The 3,257-nt window shown below is 36.9% G+C and overlaps 2 protein-coding genes across 2 annotated transcripts in view; both read right to left on the minus strand.

Moving 5' to 3' along the window:
- LOC113324836 (protein FAR1-RELATED SEQUENCE 4-like) overlaps positions 1-549 on the minus strand; it is a 2,807-nt gene extending 2,258 nt beyond the window's left edge. Inside the window, exon 1 of the mRNA XM_026573123.1 lies at positions 1-549. Within this exon, the coding sequence (XP_026428908.1) occupies positions 1-549 (549 nt within the window).
- Positions 550-1,656: 1,107 nt separating this feature from the next.
- LOC113321412 (F-box protein At2g27310-like) lies at positions 1,657-3,019 on the minus strand. Its single transcript, XM_026569317.1, has one exon. It carries the CDS (start codon positions 2,953-2,955, stop codon positions 1,921-1,923), a length of 1,035 nt encoding a protein of 344 aa, XP_026425102.1. The 5' UTR covers positions 2,956-3,019; the 3' UTR covers positions 1,657-1,920.
- Between the last annotated feature and the right edge of the window lie 238 nt (positions 3,020-3,257).

The raw sequence follows: 3,257 nt of genomic DNA on the forward strand, positions 1-3,257 counted from the left end.
TTTCTCATCATATGTAAGGTATTCCACTCCACCGGCTTCAGCTGCACATATATTGAAATTCTTGTACATCTCAAGTCCTGCCTTATCATTAATCAAGATTTTTCTTTTGACACTTTTCTTAATCAACTTGTTACATCTCATGAATCGAGTTTTACTTGGGCTTGTCATGTGAGTGTGCTCGGGAACAAAAACAGTGATTCGCCATTTAAGATTTACACCCAAAATTGCTGATAACTTAGCCTTGCATTCACATTTTCCGGTAGGATCAAGCTCGAATGGAGTAGTTGATGTTGTTTTATGCTTTCCATTTCTAACACAAGTATATGTTACATGCCTTAATATCCCCTCATCTTTCTTTGACGAGCGTGTCTTACATCCAAATCCTGTTGCAGCTGCATATTTTCTATAGAATTCATATACTTCTTCTACCTCATCGAATTCCATTCCAACTTTTGGCACTACTATATCACACTTACGGTTTCTTCCATCTTCGTTAGGAGTCTCAACCAACCCAAAATCATTTTCCTTCGATCCCACATCATTGTCCATCCTGCATACAAATCATTTTATAGATATGTAAGTCTCTGTTAGGGAAACTTAGAAATTACTGAAATTTTAATAGAAATTACGGCAAAATAAATTACATGGCAAAAATTACAGGAATCCATATCATAATAAAGTTTAGACTTTGGTAAACAACAGTACATCAAGCATGTCAAACAACAAGGACTACTTGAAAAAAAAAGGTTATAATTTAAAAACAAAGATATGGCCTGTAACATACTAATTAGGTTAATCTAAATAATTTTAGTTTAAAGTAAAGAATAACTCTTAAAGATTCTCAAACCATAGAGATTAATAATCTATTGTTCATAAGAAATGGAGATTATTATTTTAATATCAAACTTTATACTGTGATTTTGAATTTATAAATCCAAATTAGGGTGTTAAACCATGATTACAGTATTACCTCTTTGTAGTTCTTCTTTTTACTCTCCACTGTATGATGAAAATTACTATGAAAGTGAACCCTTCTTTAGAATAATAAAGACGAAGAATCTTCTGGTTAGCAACATCTTCTACTTGCCAAACCAGAGAGACCGAATAGAACTGAATAAAGATTCAGTAATTATTTTTGAACCTTATCTAGAAAAATCTAGATCTACATCTAACGGCCGAAACATAATGAGGCTTAAAATATTTAAATGAACGGCTAAAAAGAAGAGACATGTTTCTGATTTTTGTCAGAAAAAATCAGACGCATTTTGAGAGGATCTCTCCTCCACGTCGACGACACGTAGGCGAGACACATCAGATCGGTTTTGGACTGGTTTAATTTCTCGGTCCGTAAAGAATTATTGTAGTTTTAAATTGCCTTTGAGGGAAATTCACTACAGACACTAGTTATTTGTAAGTTTTATTTTGACGGGTTACGTATTTATTCACACGCTGCAATCACACGAATAATGAACCATTGACCACCTTTATTAAATTAATCACTCAAAACATATCGGAATTAATTGTGGTCATAATATTAGGACATTTGTGGTCTAACTCCGAATTCAGGTTTCATGGAACAACCAAATGGAAACTACGTAATATATACTTTATATATTAAAGATCAGTCCAAGTCAATAACCCTTTAGTCAAAATTGAAGCACAAGAAAAAAAATTATTTGAGTTTGATGTAAAACATATCCCATAAGCTGAAAAAAAAAGACTTTTACACGCTTTCTTTTTGCTGTATTAGTATCTTAGTTTCTTGTATGAACAATTTCCATAAGCTATTGTGACGATCGACTGCATCATTTATGACACAGTAAGTTAAAATTACCATCCTAGGCCTGGCTACTAAAAACAAACTGATCCCTTCCAAGGTTTTTAGATTAAGCCGGTAAGTTGCATTTGTGCATGCCGGAGTTACCAAAACCAGGCAAGCATGCACAGTCCAAAACAAACCAAGCCCCCGAGACCGATACAGATAGCATCTAATCTTCCTTCTCTTCTCAGCTTCCTCTCTTCCCTTTCTTTCTTTATTCGCAAGTACTCTTCGTATCTCCCTTTCCCCGCCTCTTCCTTTGCAGCTACCCGTTTACCATTTACCATTCCGTTTTTCAAAATGACTAAACTATCCTTCCCACTCAAATTGCTTCCATTCATATCCTGCATTTTCAAGCTCACTTCTGTCACGTGCAGCTCTCCTCCTTGTGATCCGCCGCAAGTCACAATTATCTCACTTTCCGCCAACTCGTCACTGTTACCTCCGCTCGCCATGATTGTGGCAAACTTCAACTCTATCTCTCCCGTTAACCAGTGCTGGTGTACCGAAACTGCTCCACCACTCGATAAATTGGCTGCTCTCCGACCGGTTGGATCTATTACGATCCAACTCAGCTTCAAACACTTCGCAAGATCTCGACACGAATCATTATCGAAAAGGATTTCTGTTGGTACCACAAATTTCGGGTCGAGGAGATCGATTCGAAACGGGGAGTACTGGAACCAACCTGATAAAGTTTCAGTAGTCTGGACTTTGGAGTAGATGATTTCATTTTTGTAGTGAATATCAACGGCTGAGATCAACTCACTCTGTGATGAATGATGATGAGAAGTTTGAAGTTTTGGCGGGTCCGAGGAAGGTAAAAGGAGAGGGAAGGCGTCGGAGAAGAAGGAACGAGGTCCGTTGGGGAAGGAAGAGACGATGTGGCATATATGTGGGTGAGTTGTAGAAGGCCACACGGCATGGCAAATATCCGACCAGAGTTTTTGTTGCGTGGAGAGTGTGTAAAGTTCTGTGGATGCGCAACCAGTTGAGGCTAGAGTTGGACCATCAAGACGAGTCAATATGTTGTTTAGGAGTATGTCGGAATGGACGGATGAGATTGTTGTTGTGCTCTTGTTTTCAAGACCAGTTATTGATGATGGGGAAGAAGAAAAAAAAGACTCGTCGATCATTTCGTTGATGATTACTTTTGCCTAGTGTGATTTGTCGATGAATATGGAATATGGAGGAGGAAATAGATACAGTGTTTCAAGTAGTAGTATGAGAGTGGGCTTATATAATGAACGGGGTATTCTGGATTTTGTAGGTTTGTAATGAATGATGAAAGCAAATATAGTATATTATTTTATTTGTTTTCTAATACTTTTAGTTTGAGTTTGACTATTCAACAAGATGAGATTAGGCACTACTAAATGATCTTAATCGTCTTTTACTAATTTATTAAGGAGTGCTAATTCGCATTAGGGATTAATAT

Source organism: Papaver somniferum, chromosome 11 (genome assembly GCF_003573695.1).
Source record: "Papaver somniferum cultivar HN1 chromosome 11, ASM357369v1, whole genome shotgun sequence".
NCBI lineage: Eukaryota > Viridiplantae > Streptophyta > Magnoliopsida > Ranunculales > Papaveraceae > Papaver > Papaver somniferum.